The 21,400-nt window shown below is 27.4% G+C and overlaps 2 protein-coding genes across 2 annotated transcripts in view; one reads left to right on the plus strand and one right to left on the minus strand.

Moving 5' to 3' along the window:
* The first annotated feature begins 1,489 nt into the window (after positions 1–1,489).
* On the plus strand, positions 1,490–16,390 carry LOC113386238. The gene is made up of 8 exons (XM_026624029.1): positions 1,490–1,506; positions 3,344–3,511; positions 4,391–5,311; positions 8,336–8,669; positions 10,719–11,145; positions 11,654–11,920; positions 13,031–13,161; positions 16,352–16,390. Exons 1-8 carry the CDS (start codon positions 1,490–1,492, stop codon positions 16,388–16,390), a joined length of 2,304 nt encoding a protein of 767 aa, XP_026479814.1.
* Positions 16,391–17,647: 1,257 nt separating this feature from the next.
* The window catches only part of LOC113386239, a 73,759-nt gene continuing 70,006 nt past the window's right edge, over positions 17,648–21,400 (minus strand). The window contains exon 10 of the mRNA XM_026624030.1: positions 17,648–17,752. Coding sequence (XP_026479815.1) covers positions 17,648–17,752 — 105 coding nt within the window. The remainder of the gene's footprint in view (positions 17,753–21,400) is intronic.

Here is a 21,400-nt window from a genome sequence, read left to right on the forward strand (position 1 = left end):
GTAATTATTCCTTCGGGTATACATTTCCAGGTTATCCAAAAAAATAAATTATAACAACAATAAAACTGGAATGTATCGATACAACAAAAGATAAAATTTGGAATATTATTAGTTTCCAAAATAATATATTTTGGGTTCTAAACAAATTGATGTTCTCTGAAGAATTTATTTTTATACTTCTTATTTTAATCCAAATATTATTTGGTGCGTAGATTTTTGACCATGACGCAGATAAAAATTCTGCTGGCAAAATTATTTTTTGTGTATTCAGCAATAAGAAAAATGTGCACCTACAGCAATTGTAGCATCACATGTTTAAAGGTTGTTGACCTAAAATTTTATAATCATAAGCAAATTTTTCATTTTTGCTATGTTTGTCAAAATTTGGTATTTAATGACATCATAGTATAATAAATGATACGCGATCAAAGAGGTAATGATTTCTTTTATTGACATAATATTTTCATATCTCAGTCAGAAAGAGGTGCCTAATATAAGAAATTATGAAACAATTTATACATATCATTTATGAAACATACATACATATCATTTATGTCTAAAATTTTTACTGCAGATTATAATCAACTGCTTTGTATCAAGCCGACCGAGGTTGAGATCGTACCCAGATCTAGTTGTGATAGCCCACGTTCTCCACTATGACGGGCTCTATCAATATTTATAAAAATAAGATTTTATATTTTATTATTACCAATTATTCTTGTGTGATACCTAATAAAGTAATATGTGAAACCTATAGGAAATATTTCAAAAATTTTAAATAGTCATCACGATCTATTTATAAAACTTAAAAAAATAATCCTTTGCAAAAAGTTTAATGGTTATATTTCCAAACAACAATAAAAAAGACGATCTACACCGCCCACGTCACGGAGTTTCGAAACATATAATTTGTGATCCAATTTCGAGCTATGCATAAAGATCGACAGCATCGTTTAAATCATTTCGAGTAACGAGATCTTGCGAGATCTTTTTGTTGACATCTATATTTATTCGATGCTGAACAATTTGCAATCTTTCTCAATGCGACAAGTTTCGCAAAATCACTTTATTGGGATCTGGGCTTCGAACTAGATCTCACGCGCTGCTATATGCAATATCATCTGGGAACATGGCCTTAAATTATACGGCATGCAATTAACATGGGTAAAACTACTATAAAGAAGTACCTGTAAAAAATCAGACTTTTATTTGTTTGATCCTGATGTTGAGAAATATGACAACGTTGGCAGATGGCTAATGAATAAAATACTAAAAATGTTAAAAATAACACTCTCCAATGATTTAGTGTGATATGTCCAGGATTGAAGAAATACAATTTTTTCAGTCAATGAACTGTCTGCAAATATAAAGCTATCATAAAAGCTCTCGATTCCCAATGCAATGCACAAACTGTATATTCTGTTACTGTACATTTCAACTAATCTAAAACCTCTTGTAATAGGTGAAACACGTTTCAAATCAATGTCAAATGGCTTTCCCACAATGGTAATTCTATCAATTCAAGCAATTCGAATAATTTCAGTTAAATTAATAATGATTCAGCGCATTCTGAGGAATTTCAATAACTCAGTACAAAATATTTTTTAATTTTCATATACAAACACATACATGCAAATGTTGGAGATAAACATATGTAGGTTTAAAGATTTGACTTTGAAAAAAATTCTTCCAGTTGCCAATGAGTTGGTTTGACCGTGGCACGGACAACGTTATTTCGTAATATTACATATTTATGCGGAGTCGTGTGTTAGTGGCGATCGTGTACCGATTGACACGAACACAATCTTGAAGACAAAAGTCACTTTTTAATTTTAACAATGTTCTATACAGATCTATGGTCAAATAATGTACTAGAATTAATATTATTATCAGTGCTTCCTTGTCCTATGAATTGGCTTTCAAATCGCTGTACTTTCTTGTATAAGCCATCGATCACCCGCATATTTTATGAAACCGCATATTTTTTGTTTGGGTCCTTTCTGACCATCATACATCAGACGCTTTTTACTAATAGTTTTTTAATAATTCATTGTTTTTTATTATTCCTTTATGCCTTCTCTAATCTTCAGCAATACTACATTTCTAAACTCTGCTCGTAAACTTTGGCGGCCTTTGAAACTGATAGAGTCCATGTCACCTCTATGAGGGCTTATGCAAAAAATGTTATCTTTTTCGTAGCAGTGGCTTTAGTACCCTTAATTTAATTTTTTTATTAAAACAATATAAAATATACTATATCGAAATTAAATATTATGAATATGTACTCGTATATATACATTTATGACCGCAAGTGAGCTGGAGTTAGTCTCTATTCGAGGGTTCGGTCAATTTGATTACCTGATTTTGGATATTTTCTCTATAACTTCAAGCTTACATACATATATGTCTCACATATATTCATATTTCAGTTTTTGTCCTAGAACTGAAGATAATCCTCGTTGATCGAGTAAAACTCATTTATTATTTTCTATTATGGGATTATTTATGTAATATTTATTAAAATATTTAAAAATATTTTCATAAAATTATTATATTTTTGTAGACATCAACTATACATTTACTTATACAATTTATATATATATATATATATATATATATATAATAATTTTTTTCTTTGATTTTAATCCAAAAAGTCTTGGTTATATGTAAAAAAGTTCATAAACAACTTAAAAAATTCACCATATTCTCCAAAATGTGGTGATGATGATATTTAAATTAATTCCTGGGCAAAAAATATTGCAACTTAAAAATAATTAACAATATTAATGAATTTCTGTTTAATGTTTAACAAATTTATGGTTAACTTTTTATATTTATAGATGTAATTGTATCCAATTAAAACACTGAAGAAACATCGTCCACAAAAAATTCAATTAGTTTCTATATTCTTGGTTTTATATTTTGTATATGACAATCAAAGACAATTTTTTATACAATTTTTGCAGCATTTATAGAATAATGTGAAATTGACTATAACTATAATAAAATAATAACGCAATATTTGGTTAATATATTAAAAATCCAATACCCATTTGAAAAAATCCTTAGTTTGCTAGATCGCATAAAAATTACAAGTGGAATCATATAAAAACCAGTTACGTCCAGACGATGTATTATTATTATCATATTATTTACATATAAGGTCTTTTAGAATCCTATAAACAGAAAACATATAATATTACATTTCCATTAACCTCTACATTTATTTTTACTATAAACATATAAATGCACGATATCGCAATAAATAAGCTCTAATGTATCTAATAAAACAGACCACACTCTGCACTTATACTCTAATGATTTATTATTATTATCATTACAGGGTAAATCCAATGTTTATTGATGACAATGACCAAGAGATCAACATGAAGGACGTCGATCTCGACAAGGATCTCGCCAGATGTCCAACGATGAGAGAAAGATCCAATTCATCTGGTTATGGATCTTCCAATCATAGTGAGGGAATTTATAATGATGACTTCAAAGACAGGTATAAATATTGTAATTCAATGTTAATAAATTGATTATGAAAATACTACAATATGAAGAAAAAAGCAATTAAATATGATGGTTTTTAATGTCATTAGGACGTAATTAGATGGTAAGATTTACATAAAGACATCTTAGACTTTGATTCAGATATTCTAGTTTACCTTCTTCTTCTTCTAAAATATTATATTAGACTTATTGGACTTTACATGAAAAAAATATATTATGGCAGAAATCTGGTTCAACATACTTCAAACTCTAAATCAGTGGTTCCCAACCTTTTCAATGTCACTACCCCTGTGAACAAGTATAGGAATTGAGTTTACCCCTAGCTAATTTAAAATAATTAAAACCACACAAATTTGAACGAAAATATGTTTATTATCCAACTCTATTTATAGAACAAAAGTTTGGTCTTTAATTTTAGCAAAATATTCTTTTTCTTTTTGTGTTCTCTGATTTTTAAGAAACAATCCAATTTTATCTCGTAATTCCTAAACCCTACTTACAACTTTGCTTCTTGATAACCAACGTACGTCTGTACGCACGCCTTAGGGGGCTTATTAAAGTTATGACATTGATTTCGAGACATTACAAAGTTTTATATCTTAATTTCTTAAATATAATTATTGTCCGATATTTTGCAATAAAAATATTATTAGAGCCATACGTCAAGATGTAAAATCGATGACGAGAATTGAAATGAATTAAAATGTAATTTATCATTATTTGCCAGTAATAGCCTTGCTCAATTGTTGTGGTTAATCTGCTCGTTAATATTTAATAATTTTATACATACATTTTATTACACGAGATAATAAGCTATTGTCAATATAAATATGTAATTTTCATCTATATGCATATAAAATACCTTTTCCAGCCCTGTTCATTCCAACAATGCGACTCTGAGTGGTCCGCCCATCAAAAAACCAGATCAAATAACGACTAGTCCTTCTTTTCCAACAATTTCCCGGTCGCAATCTCGATGGACAGAAACATTTAGAAGTGACTCGGAATATTATCATCAAATACCTCTAAGAGAACCTCAATTTAGCGACTCCACTGCCGATAATATTTCAAGTTCCAACGGTGAAGAGGCTGAAACATGTGATAATCAAGAAAATATAAAATCCCTGGATGAACGAAGTCCTGGTTCTCCAAAACCACGACCTCGATTGAGTCTGCCACAATCGAGAGTTTTAGGAAGTCTTGAAAATACTACGAATGTATTGAATAATAAAGAAAATGTATTTATCATATCCAAAGATTTAGAACATAGAGAACCAATTTTAAGGACATCCCAACCTGTTTATCTGGCTCGAAATTCTAGAATCAGTGAATATCAAAATTATCCTATCTACGAAAACCCGATTGGTAAACCTGAATGTTACCAAAGAGACGGAGGGTTTAGACAAAATCCAGAACTACTTTTGAGGAACCAACGGTTTCTCAATCAGATCTCAAAACCTCTCCAAGTGAATCGAGATAATCCACAAAATTTTACACCTAGAAATCGGGATCTCTATCCTGGTGGAAGATACAGGCGTGAATCTAGGGCGTCATCTTTGTCTTCTGGATCCGTCACTTCATCCTCGGGTCAAGGAACTTTGTCAACGATTCCTGAAGGCAAACTTCTTACTGAAGACTATCAATGTTTTGGTGATGTTTTAAGTAGGAAGAATAATTTGGAAAGTGCTTCAGTTGCTGAGAATTCTGAATGTGATAGCAAGGATAATTTCGAGGTTTTGAAGCATACTTCTGAAGTACAAAATGGACATCATCAAGGATTTGCCATACCCAGGTAAATGAATCTGAAAAACTAAACTTATTAACTTCCCGTAGGGTGAGTTTAGCCATCGCAAAGAAATCGAAAAAAAAATTATATATCTCTACGTTTCAGAGGTTTTCTGAATATTTTGGCATGCCTTAGAAAAATTGGATGTATGTGCGTGTGTGTGTGTGTGTGTGTGCGCGCGCGCGGATGCAAATTTTTGTCGACGACTTAAAAAAAACATTCGATTCGTATTGATAAGGAGACATGCTGATTAGCTTTTGGCGAAGGCAGCTCTAGCCGTTCCGAAGATACGGGGCAAAAAGTGCCAAAAACGGTAACTCAGTTTTTAAGCTAACGGAGCGTCCGATTTTAATAATTCAAAAAACATTTTACTTGTATTGACAAGATGAAGAACTGATTAAATTTTTGGCAAGGCAGGACCTGCGATTATGGACTCTCAATAAAAATAAGTTAAATAAATACCATTTGGCGGTCAAAAATGTTTATTGGACATATGTTCATCAAATAATCAGATATTTTTTAGGGATTTTTTAGAGTTTGAGAGTACACATTGTACACATTTTGTGTAAATTTTTTTGGGTTCCGTACCAAAATTTTTAATTACGGTACGGGAAGTTCCAGCAATTTGCCTCAAGCCACGATGCCATGCACCCCACTAGTTTTTTGTTCAAATGGGTTCCATTTTTTTTATAAATCACAAATATTTTTTACAGATATTACGTGATAATTAACGCTATGAATAATATTTATTTATTCAAAAAAACAACAAAAATGGAAATTTGTATCCCATATTATATATTTGTCTTACATAAGTTTTACATAGTAAAAACAGCACTAACTTTATGATTGATTTGACTTTAAGAGCTACGTTTTCACAGGATTTCTATTGGCATTTTCTCGGAGAAGTTTGTTAAGCAACCAGAAAATTTCTATTTAAAATTAATAATATATATATATATATATATATATATATATATATATATATATATATATATATATTATATATATATAAATGAGCACATTTACACCAACTACTTCTGAATCTATTGGAAAATAAGTGCATGTCCAGAATCGTGTTAAAAGAATGTTAACGTTAATAACATATTCCAAGGTGTGATTTAGTTTTTGTTATAATGTGCACTTTCTTTTTCAATTCATTTTCTAATTCCAAATAGCAATTTCATTTTGTTTTTGCCTTTTTCCCATTTCATGATGCACTCAGCTGTTGCAAAATGAGACCTTCGTCGGTTCTAATATTTTATTATCTCTGAAAATTGCATTCACTTAAATTAGTACATAAAAACTTAATCATTTTTATTGATTTTCATACTGTCGTGTTAATTCTCTAGATTTCTATTTGCACATCCAGAATGAAAATGAATCACGAAATAATAATAAAATCAGACTAATTTGTGATGCGTCTAACTATTGATAATAAAAACTGCGTTTCTTGTATAAATTACATTAATTTAATATAAAGGACAGCCGTTAGACACGCTAAAAAGCGTGATATTTTCAAGTAATTGAAATTCCACATTTTTATAGGTAATAATTTGTTAAGAAAGTTACAAATAAACATAAATAGTTGCATGTTGCATCTAGACACTCGTGTTTTTCTCGGTCGTAACTTACAAACTAACGGTTCAGAAATGAATTAAAATATTGATATTTGTTTGGATCTTTAAGTTATTTTTTTGCAATTCTTAACGTTTTAAAGGTTTTTGAACATTTTGCCATATCTTAGAATAAATTCATATATGCGTGTATGTGTGTGTATGTTGGATACAATTTTTCGTCCACGATTTCGGGCGCACGAATCAACCGGTGAAGACAGGTCCAGCCGTTTCGAAGATACGGGGCAAAAAAGTGACAAAAACGGTAATTCAGTTTTTGAGAAAACGGAGTACCAAATTTGAATGATTCAAAAAACATTTTACTTGTATTGATGAAATGAAGAATTGGTAAAAATTTTGGCGAGGCAGGTCTAGCAGTTTCGTAGATAGATAGGAAAAAGTAAAAAAATGCCATTTGGCGGTCAAAAATGATCATTAGAAATATGCATTTTAAACATGTGGACTAATATTGTTACAATTTTTTTGGGTTTTGTACCAAGATCTTTAATTTTTAAAGTTCACTTATAAGGTTCAAAAAATTTTCAAAATTTTTAGATTTTTCTTCAAAATTTTCAAATATATATATATATATATATATATATATATAAATACATAAATTTTAAATATTCAATTCATTTTAAAAATGTATATATTTCATATGCGTTATTATACTCGTAAGAAATATATCCTCAGATGGATTCACCGGGCATCTCTTCTTAATGTAAGCATTTTCAAGTGATTTGAGCGACAAGATCCGTCACTGTATATTTTCACGAATCACGAATAAATATATAGTAATATTAATTTTGTTTCTGAAAATATGTAAAACAATTGTAATTAACCATTGATCAATATTTTTTTTTTGCTCGAATATTTAATTCTGGTACGGGAAGTTCCAGCAATTTGCATTAAGGCACGATGCCATGCACTACTAGTTTCAACACTAATCAGAACTTGGAGTTCTTTAAGTATGTTTAATGATACTTTTATTTCAAATATAGCACTTATTAGAAAATAACCCAATGGCTGTATTCCTAATAGTGATGATATATTTTAATTTAATTCAGCAATGTCAAGCAGTTATATTTTACTTTTCAGTACTGTTTGATATCAGGTTGTCCAAAACGTAGTTGTCAACCCAGGGCTCATGATTAAAAGCTTGACGATTTCTGGCTTTATTAAGAAGCTCGAAAAGCTTTAAATAAATTTTAGAATAAATTAAGAAAAAATTGAGTCATATAAATCGAGTCTATTAAACCATTTCATAGGATAAATTATTTATCAGATTTAATGTTTTTTAAAGGCAAAGTACAAGGATTTTTTAAGCCTAACAATTGATATTCAAATCCTAAATTTTTTGCACAATATCTCATCAAATTTAATTTATGATAATAAATTTGCATTATGTATCCCCCAGACCAGTGTGGCCTCCCATGGATCGAATCATCTTAGCTCGAAGGAAGTATGACGGTTGGGATTCCGACTCAAACCTCACTCATCATCCAGATCCGGCTCATTTAGACTCAAAAATGAGTCGACACGATTCCAATAACCGGAGGAATTCCAATTTCGAAATTGATTTGAATCTAGATCCCAGATTTCAGGGTCAGGAAGATGACGGAATTCGAAATGAAGACGAAATCATAGACGGTAGAGGAAGTTCTACTATTGGTGACAGACGTGAACCAAGTGATGATAATAAAAGCAAATGTCGTTGCGATGCTTCAAGGATGCTAGTCAAACTTTCACAAGTAATATAAATGATTAATATATTCTCAATATAGTAATAGTTTAATTGATTTGGTAATTGATGAGGAAATTGTGCATGTTATAAATACAAAAACTCAGATTCAAATATTTTTTGGCATGTTGATAAAATTTATCATTAATCATCAACTTTGACAACTTTGGAAACGTTTAAAATAATATAGTTTAAAACTTTTAAATTGGGTATGAAAGATGCATGATTTGAAGTAAACTATTGCAGTAGTACTTCAAGGATGCTAGTCAAACTTTCACAAGTAATATAAATGATTAATATATTCTCAACATAGTAATAGTTTAATTGATTTGGTAATTGATGAGGAAATTGAGCATATTATAAATACAAAAACTCAAATTTTAATATTTTATGGCATGTTGATAAAGTTTATCATTAATCATCTAACTATCCATTTTGAAAGTTTAAAACTTTTAAAATGGATATGAAAGATACATAATTTGAAGAAAACTATTGCAATAGTACTTTAACTATGACATACATTCATTATTTACTGACGTGATAGAAATATCGTAATTGAGAAATGTAATCAAATTTTTTTTTTGGCACGATCAGAATTTTTGGCAACTATTATTTCTGATGAGCCAAGGCAAGGTTGCATGTACTTTTTTTTAGTAAAAACTGATTCTGAAAATTATTAAAAGTCTCATATTCTAAACGCATCTCTTGTTAGTAAAATTTCACGGTTTTCTAACCAATTTTAACGTCATTTCACAATTTTTTTGATTATTTTAGAGCACAATTTAAGCGATTGTAGTGTGTAAAAACAAAAAATTGTGTTTGTTTGATTATTTATGCGGTTACATAAAAAACAGATTTTCCTGTACACATTATTTGCAATATTATCATTATTTCCAATAAAAAATCAATCGTGTTTTATATTACATGTTTGTTTTCTCTATTTCTCTGAGAAAGTTATTCCAATACTCTAAATATTAAACATACTATCATATGCTGTAACTTTTTATAGGGCATGTTATAGTAATCGCAAAAAAATCGAAAATGAACTTTTTTATATATCTTTACGTTTCAAAGCTTTCTGAACATTTTTGCATACCTTAGAAAAAATGGATGTATGTGTGTATATGTGTATGAGTGTGTGTGTGTGCGGATACAAATTTTCGTCGACGATTTCGGGAACACGGATCGACCGATTTGAATAATTTGAAAAACATTCGATTGGTATTGATAAGAAGACGTGCTCATTAGTTTTTGGCAAAGGCAGGTCTAGCCGTTTCCAAGATACGCGACAAAAAGTACCAAAAATGGTAATTCAATTTTTGAAAGAACAGAGCATCCGATTTGAATGATTCAAAAAATATTTTACTTGTATTGACGAAATGAAAAACTGGTCAAATTTTTAATAATGATTTTTATGTACATCATATTATCAGATATTTTATAAAGATTATTTATATGGGTTCCGTACCAATATTCACACGTTAAATGACTACGCGACGCTTACGCACTTTGATATTTCGTGTCCAAACCAGCCATGCAGCGCGATCGCTTAAAAAAATGTTCAAAATTTGAAAAAAAATCAAAGTACAAAAAAAGTTCAAAAAATAAAAAAAACTAATTTTTCAAAAAAGTCAATATTTTTCAAAAAAATTAAAATTTCTCAAAAACCTAATGTTTTCAAAGGTTTGCAAAGTTTTTTTAATAATTTAGTTTTTGGTACGGGAAGTTCTAGCAATTTGCTTTAAGGCACAATGCCATGCACCACTAGTTTGTAATGTAATCCAGAATTGTTGGTGCGGAATGTTGTTTATGTAAAATGGCAATATAGGAAAAAATATCAATTCAGCTAAGAGTATATTACTTCCTTATTATCATAAATCATAATGAATGTCATACCGCCTGTCTTCAACAAAGGCGATACATGCATATATATGCATAATACACACACACACACACACATATATATATATATATATATATATATATATATATGTATATATATATATATATATATTACGTATAAATTCGTACATTTATGTTTATTTTTCTTTTTCCTCAGGAAATCGAATCCATACTTTTGGAAGCTCATTCTCCTAGAAGTGCATTGCTGACGATCCGCCAAGAACTTTTAGGTCACATTAGGAACCACGATTGTTCCGAAACCCAATGTGACGTTTCGACAGGCAAAGCCCGTCATGATATCAACAACATGACGACTGATGATGTCTACGGATTAGAAGTCACGACAGATATATCAAATGTCAGGACTGACCCATGTCAATCTGTTGACGACAGGGTGATGGGCGCTGATAAGAATGTCGATCTTTTGCAGCAGAAGCCCAATGTTTTTCCCAGGAGTGAAGTAGATGTTCATCATAGTTCTAATAATGATTTATCAAACTGTGAAGACGCTATGAGGCGTTTGAGTGTATGTTTGAGGAGCGACAGAAAGCTGTTGACCGTGACTAGAGCTTTTGGCGATAAAGGTAAAAAAATAAAATTAATATACACTTTATATTTGGTGAGGAAAATGTTATATAATTGCCATGAACCTGCTGATTTGCTGATACCTACTAATGAGTCTACCAATCAATCTACCCTATTCCCCCTGTTCCATCTATTTGTTACCATATCACATTTATTACTTTCATGTTTTCTTATTTTTAATAATTAATATATTTTTATCCTCTCATTTATGAGCTTGTATTAATTCTTAAATAATTGCTGTGTCTGCTCTCATTTCGCAAAAGTACCAGCAAAATGATTCTCGTAATGAGTTGTATAACAGTACTATATTTCCAGCATTTGCTTAAATTGGTACTATTCCGACAGTACTGCAATTTCTATTGCATCAACGTGCGTCATGTTATATCATATTTATAGGAATCTGAAATGTTCATACTACATTATAAATAATCATATAATAAAATAAATCCCTGATGGATATTAGAGAAGGAAAACTTTTGAAAGCTTATCAATTTTCTTTTTTTTTAGATCCCATGCTGAATTTCGAGAACGAAATATTCAATACAAAAAATATTGGCAGTCAAAAAGCTTACAATAGTGAACTCTATAATTCAGAAAGTGAAAATTTAAAATCAAATAATCAGTGTGAATATGTGAACGTAAAAAGTGACTCAATAGTGAAAAGTAAATGTGAATTTGTGAACCGAAACAGTAAAGGAAATTGTGATAATATGTCAGAGTTGAGTATTAACTATGAACTGATGGATAAGGACAAAAAGGATCTTTGCGGTAAAGGTAAATTTTACTCCAAAGTAAAGGTTTATTTTATTTAATATTGGCAGATCAGCCGAAATATTGTATTTTGTGTAGCTACTTACACAACTATTCTAAATAAGATAATTTTATAACAGAAGAAATTAATTGGGGCGCAAATCGAATCGTATTTAAATGATCCAATATTGACCCAGTAATTTAATATTGTGCCATAATTGACTAGAGCTCATTTTGGGCTGACGTATATATTTTTATTATAATATATACGCAAAATTGTTTTTTTGTTTTTTATTTTAATAGTCTCGCTTACTCGAGCTTTTAGCTCCTTTTCCACCTACAATATTACTCCTATACAATCATATTCTATACAATCTTTACTTTTATACTATTTGCTTTATATAAATTTTATTCTTCTTTATACTTTTCAACTTATCTTCATTCTTTTTCTTCTTCTTTACCATCTACTCATTTCATCTTCCAAACTCTTCTTACTTCTACTACTTCAATTCGTATATTAGTTCGTATATTAGTTCGAATTTTAATTAAATAATCTTGACTTTATTTTGTCATTAATGTCTCATTAATTTATTGAGGAGTTTACGAGAAAATATAATTCAAATGCAATGGATATAAAATTTTTAGTACTTTGACTGCTGACGACCTCGTGATCATATAATTAACTTTTAAATTGAGCTGTAATTTTGAATTTAATTGTAAGAGGAAAGAATTTTTTTGGTTGAAGAATTTGTATGTATATAGAGGAATAATTCAAATAAATTTTCAAATTTCAAAAATAAAAAAAAAACTAAACTCTTTTATAAACTATTGATTTTTTGGTTAAACAAATGGTATTGTAATAGGAATGACTTTTTATTAAATTTATATTTTTTTTTTGTAAACAACGTTATTTATAAATCCAGAGAAGACATTCTATATAATATTATTATACTAAAATTATAAATATTACAAAATTTTTACTACCAAATTTAAAACACAATGGAATTGGCATGGCCAGATTAATGATATTACTAAAAGTTTTGAATTTAGATAATTAGTATAACTAATGGATTGTTTATATTAATTTATAATAATGACGTATAATTTAATTATAATTTTTATTATTTATTTTAGAGACAAGAGCTCACCGTGAAAAACCTAGCATATGGCAAATGTATTATATGCAAAGTTCGAAAACGCAGCATATAAAAGACGAAATCAGCAGCAAACTGAAAAACCAAAAAGCCAAGCACATACCATACTTTGTAAGTACCACATCTTTATATAATTTTAAATATTTAAAAACAATACTTATTAAATTTTATTTGAGAAACATCATATGAGAATCACGTTTATTATATTTATGCGAAGGTCTATCGAAGTTCATGATCGTTACAAATTGTTATTGACCAAATAAAATACACATATCACCAAATATAAGTATCACCAAATAAAATATTTATATCGTAATACAATTCTCTATGTAATTGAAGTGGAAGAATTCGTTTTTCATATAGCTTTACAGTTATAATAAAATTTCCCGCAAGTTCTAAATGCGTATAAGCATATTTATATGCATGCCCATGCAAAATATGTAAATTTATATATATATATATATATATATTTTGTAGAGTTTCGAACAAGAATCCAAAAATAATACAAAATAAAAAAACAAGAAAAAGTTTTTAATAAACAATTTCTTTATTTAATTATTTGTTTACTGTCAACGTTTCGGAACTAGGTACGTTCCATCTTCAGGACATCTGTCAAGAAACATGATCTTGATAAGATTTAAGCAAACAATATGTTTAAGAATATTAAGAAAATAGATTTTTCTTAAATAATAAATTAATTGTAACAAATAATAATGTACAGAAATAAGATAATATGATCAAAATGAAAATGATAAAAATAAATGAGTGGATTATTAGAACAGGATATTAAAAATGATAGAAATTTTTTTGAAAGTTATGGAAAAATTTTTTAAGAAAGGATTAATGATAAAATTGAATTAATTACCTGTATGTTTGAATATACGTTAGCACTTTTTCACTAAACAAGAATTTTTGACAAAAAATGAATTTGTGAGTTATTTTTCCGCCGAATAGTTAACTTTTGTAAATCAAAATTACTAAAAGTGTTGTCTTTTTAAAATTATTAATAACTCACAAATTCATTTTTTGTCAAAAATTCTTGTTTAGTGAAAAAGTGCTAACGTATATTCAAACATACAGGTAATTAATTCAATTTTATCATTAATCCTTTCTTAAAAAATTTTTCCATAACTTTCAAAAAAATTTCTATCATTTTTAATATCCTGTTCTAATAATCCACTCATTTATTTTTATCATTTTCATTTTGATCATATTATCATATTTCTGTACATTATTATTTGTTACAATTAATTTATTATTTAAGAAAAATCTATTTTCTTAATATTCTTAAACATATTGTTTGCTTAAATCTTATCAAGATCATGTTTCTTGACAGATGTCCTGAAGATGGAACGTACCTAGTTCCGAAACGTTGACAGTAAACAAATAATTAAATAAAGAAATTGTTTATTAAAAACTTTTCTTGTTTTTTTATTTTGTATTATTTTTGGATTCTTGTTCGAAACTCTACAAAAAATATACACAAATCCAAGACTCTACCATTCAATATATATATATATATATATTACATAGATGAAACAACAAAAGGCAATGCACTAGAAAATTGCATGCTGTTGCAATAATTAGAGCAAAAGACAATCAAACCTTCTCAATCGTTATGTAAATCACAACACAATCGCAATATAAGAAATACTTAATGCATATTTCACCTATTTATTAAAAAAAAATATTTAGTATTTTTTATGGACTGACTGGAACTGACATATTTATCATGAAATAAATAATCACTTGATTGTGAGAGTATAAATAATTTTTCTAACTTTGATTATATTTTATTAATTCAACTTTACAATTCCAACTTCGATATCTTCGAGTTACATTGTGCAAAATCTAATCTAATCAAGATTTATCTTCGAGAAACCTGTTGAATCTAACGATGTCTTAATTAAATAATTAAATACCGTTACCATTGACTGGTAATTCATTGAAATCTCTAATTAGAAAATTTATTGAGGAAACGAAAACATGCTCAAGTTAATTATGTGCTACTTCAATGAAATTTGATAGCTCTATATATATAATATATATATGGATATATTTATTGATATATATTTAAAATATTTTGCAGCCCAATCGTCGAATTAAAAAAAAGATTAAATTAAAAAATCTTTATTTTACTAAAGGTTTTAACACTCAATTCGTGTGTCATCATTCAGTAATCTAAAAAACCATATTACATAGATAACAATAGTTTATATTAAATATAAAAATATAAATGGATATATTTATGGATATATATTTAAAATATTTTGCAGCCCAATCGTCGAATTAAAAAAAAGATTAAATTAAAAAATCTTTATTTTATTAAAGATTTTAACACTCAATTCGTGTGTCATCATTCAGTAATCTAAAAAACCATATTACATAGATAACAATAGTTTATATTAAATATAAAAATATAAAAAGGAGAATACTATATACATACCAAACCGGGAAAAACACAAAAAATATATAAAATTATTAAAACTAAACTTATGCAAAAGAACAACATATGAATTATTTCAAATTTTTAATTTGTCCATTGACAAAACTATCAACATATATATATATATATATATATATATATATATATATATATATAAACTTAGATATTTAACTAATAAATAAATAGAAAGTAGAGCGCTTTAGAGATGACTTTAATTAAACTACTAGAGTATTAACTTATAAAGTTTAATGCAGGCGGTTTAATATGTCCAATTTTTTCAATTTCAGTTTTATTTTAAATACTTTGTGTTTGTTTTTTTTTAACTGTGTTAGTTAAACTGAGGATTAATATTAAAACAATTCTGATACAAGTTAGTGCAAAAACGCGTGAATTAGTGTTTTGTAATATCATGGTCTCGGAAAAGTTCCGGATTTCCACCTTACAACCCGAACTTTTTTAGAAGCAATAATGTCCCTGATTTAGGTTTTTCATACCAGATTGTTCCGTTATTTTATATATTTTATTCTTATTTTATTTATTTTAAATATTTTTACAAAATTTACTTGCAAAGTCAAAGCTAGATTAATCACTAAAGTTAATAATTAAGATTTACAAAATTTCATATAATACTTAAAAGCGAGGAAGACTGATTGCCACTCAATTTTAATAATTCCGATTTAAAAAAAAATTAATTTGAAAAATATAATTTATATAATATTCTTGAATACTACATACTATGTTTAAATTCTACTGAAAAAATAGTTTTAAAAATCATGAAAACATCAAATTAGGAATTTGAAGTTAAAAAAAATACGGTCATATTATTTTTAACCATTTTCTATATTTATCACATAGAGGATGATTCAATTGGATTTAAAATTGGAATGGATATAACTTTGATTGATTTAATTTGGTTCAAATAACTACTTGGATGAAAAATAAAAAAAATGAATATAAGACTACCTTCAGTATGCTTCTATATTAAATCTATGAGTAGTTGTATTCATTAGTTCGCAATTATAAATCGAAATATAACAAATAACATTAGCTTTTTTAAGTTTTTTTTATTGCTAGAATCGCAATTTAATTACCCGTTAAATTATCTGTTATGGAATGGCATGGTATTTTTATTATCACGATGAAGAACATACATTGTGCTCTATTATATTTACAATTTTGCTTTATAAAAAATGCAATAGCAATTTAGTAAATCGATAATTGCATATTGACCTCAATGGTTGAGTAGTTTGAGCAATTTGAATATTAAATAAAATCATTTATTCATAAATAACAATATTAATAGCAAAATATTTTCATGAAGTAGATGTTAGTGATTAATTTCCAGCCATGATTAATTTATCTCTGATAGAGCTCAATTTATTCTTGAGACTGGAAATGCAGTCAATGTATGCAAAATTATTTTTTAGAAATCCGGCGACATTTTCCGCGTTAAACCCGGATTCATTTCTAAAAAAACCTCATTCTTTTTCATTTCTTCCGAGTTATCTAATTCATAATAACATGCCGGGCTTTATAATTATTAACCATACGTAATATCTAATTGAAGTATGTAGACTGATTCCGATTTAATTTTTTTTTTTTGAGTTTTTATTCTGTCGACTCATATGTATAGATAATCGCGTGTCTCCTTACATAATGATTTCCTGATACACATTTGCTTGTGTTTATGAAAGTCATAATAATTTCGATAGAATTTCACTCCATCCGTCGATAAGTCGTCGCCTCATTACCTTTTCGGACTTTCTACATATATCAAAACGTAAATATAATCTTAATAATGCATGGATCTGTATTTGCGTGTTGAAATTTATTTAAATTATGTACAGAAATTATTTTTTTCACTTATCAGAACATCATCACGATATGCTAATATGTAAATATCATTGCAATCAACAAAACGCAGACTTTAACGCATGAGTTAAGTGAAATAAATTTTATTTACATGCGATTTGGATTTGTTATTTCTATTGTTTAATTTTTAGTCGGTTTTTATACAAAGCTATTGAAATGTAAATTATGTTTCCTAAACATTATCTGTTCTCTTCATCTCATAGTTAACAATAGGCTTTATAATTAAATTCTATCTAGATAAATTGTATGTTTTATAATATATTTTTGATTAGAAGAACGTTAGCAACATTCTTTAATCTCTGCATCGATCTTAACTTCGGCCAGCTCGGTATCAAGCAGTATGATACCAGATTTTCTATTGAAATCATATATCTCAAACACCTTCTGGAGACACAATATACGAACATAGATATATAATATAAATCTGATATATTGCCACTCAAATGTAAATGGTTAACAACCTGATAACAAGCTGTAATGACATCCATTTCCACTTATTGTTAGAAATATAGATCAAAATTTGTCTCCAAGTGTAATTTACACTTTAGGTCATCATTACTGCAAAAATTTAATTATACAAAAATATTTAGTAGATTAAAATATATCATAGCAAGAAAAGACAACCATAGGGTTGCATATTACTTGATTTTTTCATATAATGGATCATAATGCATATAAGTAATTAAAAAAACATTTGTCAAAAGGCAAAAATATCTAACAAATTGAATATTTAAAATTTTAATGGCGATATATTCATAATATAAATTATTGGGCAACTACCATAAATTTATGGTAAGAAATATAACAAAAAAACTTTGCTATATTCTACCTTAAATTATTATAGAATTTCATAATACCTTCAAAATCTTATTAACTTCCCGTAGGGTAAGTTTCTGAATATTTAGGCATACCTTAGAAAAAATGGATGTATGTGTGTGTGTGCGGATACAAATTTTCGTCGGCAATTTCGGGAACACCGATCAATCGATGCGAATAATTCAAAAAACATTCGATTCGTATTGATAAGAAGACGTGCTGATTAGTTTTTGGCACAAGCAGGTCTAACCGTTCCGAAGATATGGGGCAAAAAGTGCCAAAAACGGTAACTCAGTTTTTAAGAGAACTCAGCGTCCGTTCAAAAAACATTTTACTTGTTTTGACAAAGTGAAGAACTGATTAAATTTTTCGGAAGGCAGGTCCACGGTTATGGACTCTCAATAAAAATAAGTTCAAAATATGTCATTTTTCGGACAAAAATGTTTATTGAACATATGTACATGAAATTATCAGATATTTTATAGAGATTTTAATAATGTGTACACATTTTGTGTAAATTTATTTATGTTCCGTACCAAAATTTTTAATTACGGTATGGGAAGCTCCAGAAATTTGCCTTAAGGCACGATGCGATGCACCCCACTAGTTATATTTATAAATATTAGCCTTTTTTCTATCGTTCATAAATACAGATTTTTATTTTTGCAAAAGGAATCAAAGTTTTCTTAGTATTCAAAAATATGTAAAAAAAATCCAAATTTTTGGTCAACCACAAATTCATAAAATTTCAGTTCATAAAAATTTGAAGTATTTCAATAAAATACTTAGTATTATTATTACTACCTGGAAGAAGATGAACATTACCAGAAAAATATTGATGAATAAGCAAAATACTGTAAATATTTTTAAGGTCACTAAAGATTCCTAAAATGTCATTATCAAAGTCGTAACCTTAGAAGAGTGTCATTCCGTAATATTTCACAATATTTCATAAAATTTCTATTATGCATAAACTTTATGATTCCTGTTATTGCAAAACATGAATAAATTTTACAGTTTATACCAAATATTTTTCAATGAATATATGATTATTCAGCACAGAAATTTTTCGTGAATAATAGATTGATGATGGTCATGAACCACGAAGTAATAAAATATTTTTCCTCCAATTTAATTTTAATATAAAAAATAATTCAATAAATAGCTTATGATAAATCTTGCTGATCAATTCTTGGTAAAGATCGGCCAGGTCGTTTCTTCGTAATATTTTGTTCAAAATTTATTTTAATTTTTTTTTTGTACTACAAATTAAAGGCAAACCATTGGATTTTCTCAATAAAGTACCATATAGATAAATTATAATTTATATAGAAATTCAAAATAATGGTGATTAATTTTGAATAGAGGTAAAGTAATTAAATTTACATGAACTTATCAAACATCCTAAAATATTATAGGCCTATAAGAATTGGTTTTATTTTAAATTCATTACTAAATCTCCATTATATTGTTTAAATCGATTATCTCCATATCGGAAAGTTCATGCAACTGACCTTACAATTACCTAAACCTTAATGAAAATTACCAAATCTAATAATTTATCTAATTACATAATAAAGATTATTTTACACAGTATAAAATAAATATTTAATTATATATGACTATTGAAAATGAGTATATTTATAAAATTTTCCACTTAAAAAATCTTGATCATTAGATTATGCTATCATCAAAAACTTGAAAGCATAATGAACTGTATCATGTTTTTATATTTGCGAGTGGCAATTATATTACGAAATAATTCCACGGTATTTGTATATGTGAAGATGTGTGTATATATAAATATATAATATAATATTTGTATTTTTTGGTTTATTTGTATGGGTCAAAAACAGGCTTTAGATTTGTACGGCCTTACAAGGTCGCTTTGCATACCGGATTAAACATTTATGCATGCATGAGAGATGAATATATATATATTATATATATATATATATATATATATATAAATTAAAAAAAAAACTATATTATGAAGATTTTTCTCAGAACATATATGATCTCATACTTCATTAATTTTAAAGTAAAAAAGAATAGATATCGTCTTAAAAAGATGTTCACTTATGAAAACTGATCTTAAGATTTTATATAACATCTAAAATTGCGAGGTGTGATGCAATTTACAAGTTTTCTAAGAAACGCCTCAAAAGCAAGTTGTGTGAATATGAGCTGTAATTATCTTTGATGGCAATATTTCTTATTGAAATGACTACTTTTTACAAAAAAATAATAAATGAGCATATATACATTTATAAGTATTTGTGTTTATATACGTGCTTATAATATAACAATATAATTAACCATTGAAAGATCATATGACTGGATTGACCTGGTTTTCTAAAAGATTTATGCTATTATAATTTATATATATATATATATAATATATATATATATATATCTGTATGTTTGTAATGTATTTGCTAAAAAATCTGTCAGCTATAATATGTTTTTTTACAAATCATATGATTGATATATCCTCATAGTAACGATGATTTAACAGTTTTTTTTTATAAATGACGATTCTAATTAGAATTAAATTTCTAGAAGATAATAAAATTATAGAAAATAAATTGACAAGACTATTTTATTTTATAGATTTGTATGTATTATTTATACCAATAAAAGGTATTTTATATTTTTATGCAATATTCTTTATAAAATACCATATCGATAAATAAAATTTAAGTCAACGTATACGTAACAGATTTTAATTCAACATTTTGAAATTTTTTGTCGCTATCTATAAATTTCCACAAGGCAATAGTTAAATTCATGGAAAATTAGAACTATTTTAGAACTAATTGCTATATTGATAGATTTGAATTTTTTTATTTTATTTTTATTCCGCAATCTATAAAAAAAATTACATTTAGCAGAGAATATGCTGACAAGTTGTTTGCAATTGATTGTTTACAAATTAATAGATTTGAAAATGAGTAAAATTTTAATCACTAACTTCAAAAATGTATAAGGATTTGATAAGTTACAAGTAAATATTTTATATATTCGTACTGTATAATATTACTACCGCTACTATTACTAATAATAATAATACTACTACTAATACTGTTAATGACAATACTAATATTACTCACTAATCCACAATTACTGGCAAATATTATAATTTCACGTTTGATTACAAAATTAGTTTACTATGATTATCATATTAATGTTCATATCTTTTATTGATGCCATTTA

Source organism: Ctenocephalides felis, unplaced genomic scaffold (assembly GCF_003426905.1).
Source record: "Ctenocephalides felis isolate EL2017-DRISC unplaced genomic scaffold, ASM342690v1 CF-g0.4_SCAFFOLD_03571, whole genome shotgun sequence".
NCBI classification, from domain to species: Eukaryota; Metazoa; Arthropoda; class Insecta; order Siphonaptera; family Pulicidae; genus Ctenocephalides; species Ctenocephalides felis.